At 44.8% G+C, this 2,260-nt stretch overlaps 1 protein-coding gene across 1 annotated transcript; it reads right to left on the bottom strand.

Moving 5' to 3' along the window:
* Positions 1-1,004: 1,004 nt before the first annotated feature.
* On the bottom strand, positions 1,005-2,037 carry LOC308381499 (stathmin-like). The gene is made up of 4 exons (XM_080859085.1): positions 2,015-2,037; positions 1,759-1,925; positions 1,211-1,402; positions 1,005-1,089 (listed from the first exon to the last, which is right to left on the bottom strand). The coding sequence occupies exons 1-4, from the start codon at positions 2,028-2,030 to the stop codon at positions 1,012-1,014; spliced, it is 453 nt and encodes a 150-aa protein (XP_080715211.1). The 5' UTR covers positions 2,031-2,037; the 3' UTR covers positions 1,005-1,011.
* Positions 2,038-2,260: the final 223 nt, after the last annotated feature.

Below are 2,260 nucleotides of genomic sequence, written 5' to 3'. Positions count from 1 at the left end.
GAAAGCAAAGATGCCAGCAGCACAGGGGGAGGCATACATTAGAACGAAACACACACACACCACCCAGAGAGCAGGTGACACAGGGACACACCTGGCCCAGGGCCTGCTGCAATCTGGGGCGGAACTTTTTTCTTGCAGCAAGACTAGCAAATTCTGGAAAGCGCAACCTAGCTGAAGATCAGCAATATACAGAAGGAAGGGAGGAAGATAAAGAGACACAAACCCCGTCCACATAGATAAACTGTGTGCTACTTTTTTTCTGTTTAAGTGCTAAACTTCACAGGAACACATTTCCACACTTGCAATATGCAATAGATACATGTTAAGGTTCTATGCACAGAGACATGCTTTTTGTTTAAAAGGGGAAAAAAAAGGTAAGAACACTGCTGTTATTAGCAAAGATCAAAAGCTGCATGAAGAAATCTAGGAAGTAAGCTGCCTCCGGATTGGATCTAGCCCCAATCTGATACCGGTCCTGCAGGACCGGGCCAGAGCAGGCCCACATCTGAACCGGAGTTGGCAGACACTCGGGAACACATCCACAGAAATGGACAAGAGACTCAACAAGCGAGAAAAAAGATTCGACATGTAAAAAAAAAACCACAGCAACGTATTTCACTTAAACTAAATCAGCAGGATACGCCTCAGAGGCGGGTCCCGGCCAGCCCCCGCGCCAGGTCAAACGCACCCAGTCGGTGCGGATGCTGGCCATCAACAGCAAGCCTTCAGGGGAACCCACCCAGAGCCAACGTCAAGGGGTCCTCTGCTGCAGGAGCAGCAAGGGTCGCCGAGACGCCAGTCACTGCGGTGACAAGCATTGCGGTTAAATCTGGCAGAAAAATGCACTGGAGTTAAACTTTTCTCTTTTTTCCTCAAAAAGGTGGGCAGTGAACAAAAATACTGGCCGTCAAACACAAAAGGAAAAATAAATCTTTGGATGTGTAAAAAAACCTTAAGTATCCCTCCCTCCCTGCAACCCCCACCCACCCCTCCCCCCTTTGATTGTAAAGTTCAGTTCTCTCCAGACGCCTCAGGTTCACCATCTTTGGGCGTTTCCTTGTTCTTACGGACGTCTTCGATTTTCTTGTCCTTAAGAGGGGAAAAAAAGAGCAAAGAGCACTTAGAAACAGTTTCATTTCACACACACTAGTGGAGCCATAACACACTCCTCCAGGCTTCACAAAAGGAACGAAGGGCCAAGCTGAAGTACCTTCTCCTTGAATTTCTCATTCATGGCTGCCAGAAGTGCCTCTCTGTTTTCTTTGTTTGCCTCCATCTTCTGGTTGAGCTTTTCCTCAGCCATCTTGCTGAAGTTGTTGTTCTCCTCCTGAGCTTTCCGAAGCACTTCCTGTTCGTGCTCTCGCTTCTCAGCTAAGTGCTTGAGAACCTCAGCTTCATGTGACTAAAAAGGCAGACAGACAGACACGTGTTAAATCAGTTCAGTTCTGAAGGCCACTCAGATGCAAGTACAGATGAAGCAGTGACCAGAGACGATACCATTTAGTCAGGTGCAGTGCTAGGGAAGGGTTGAAATCAGTCCATCAAGAAGAGAGCCTTCAGTTGATAAACGTAAAATACAGCTTTCTACGTTAAAATTAACTGAAATAGAGTTTGTGGTACAAATGTTGGAATTACTAGGATCAATGGACATCCGTGCATCCTCTGAGATTCTTTTGAATGAAGTGTGTTAAAAATCAAATTAATTATTATTATTATTTATGTCATGCTGGAAGGGATTAATCCAGTTGAGCGGCTCACCTTGCGTCTCTCCTCAGCAGCCTCTAGTTTCCTCTGGATTTCCTCCAGGGAGAGGTCCTTCTTCTTGGGGGGAGAAAGGGGGAACTCGCCCTTGGCATCGGGAGTTCCGAGGATTACTTCAAAAGCCTGCCCAGAGGCACGCTTGTCTAGTTCCTTCACCAGAATATCTAATGGCCAACAAAATATACAGTTATTTCTTTTAATAATGAATTATAATAATCTTTGTATAATTTTTGTGTGTGTGTTTTACACCTACCACCAGAAGAGGCCATATTAGCGGTGGACTAGTTCACAGGTATCTATAAATCAAAACAGAAATCAATTTCTCAAATAGTCTCAGAACCATCAACTTACAAAAATCTAAGAAATAACAAAAATGTCCATTATCGCCGTTTAGTGGTGAACTGAGTCACAAGGCGAAAACGCAAGCTGTACAGAGCATAAATTACACAGCGAGCTCAATACTGACCCCATTTGGTGAATTTGATTTCAACAAATAACC

Source organism: Sprattus sprattus (assembly GCF_963457725.1).
Source record: "Sprattus sprattus genome assembly, chromosome: 20".
Lineage (NCBI taxonomy): Eukaryota > Metazoa > Chordata > Actinopteri > Clupeiformes > Clupeidae > Sprattus > Sprattus sprattus.
Note: the sequence above shows the minus strand (reverse complement) of the source record. Positions and strands in the feature narration are given on the sequence as shown.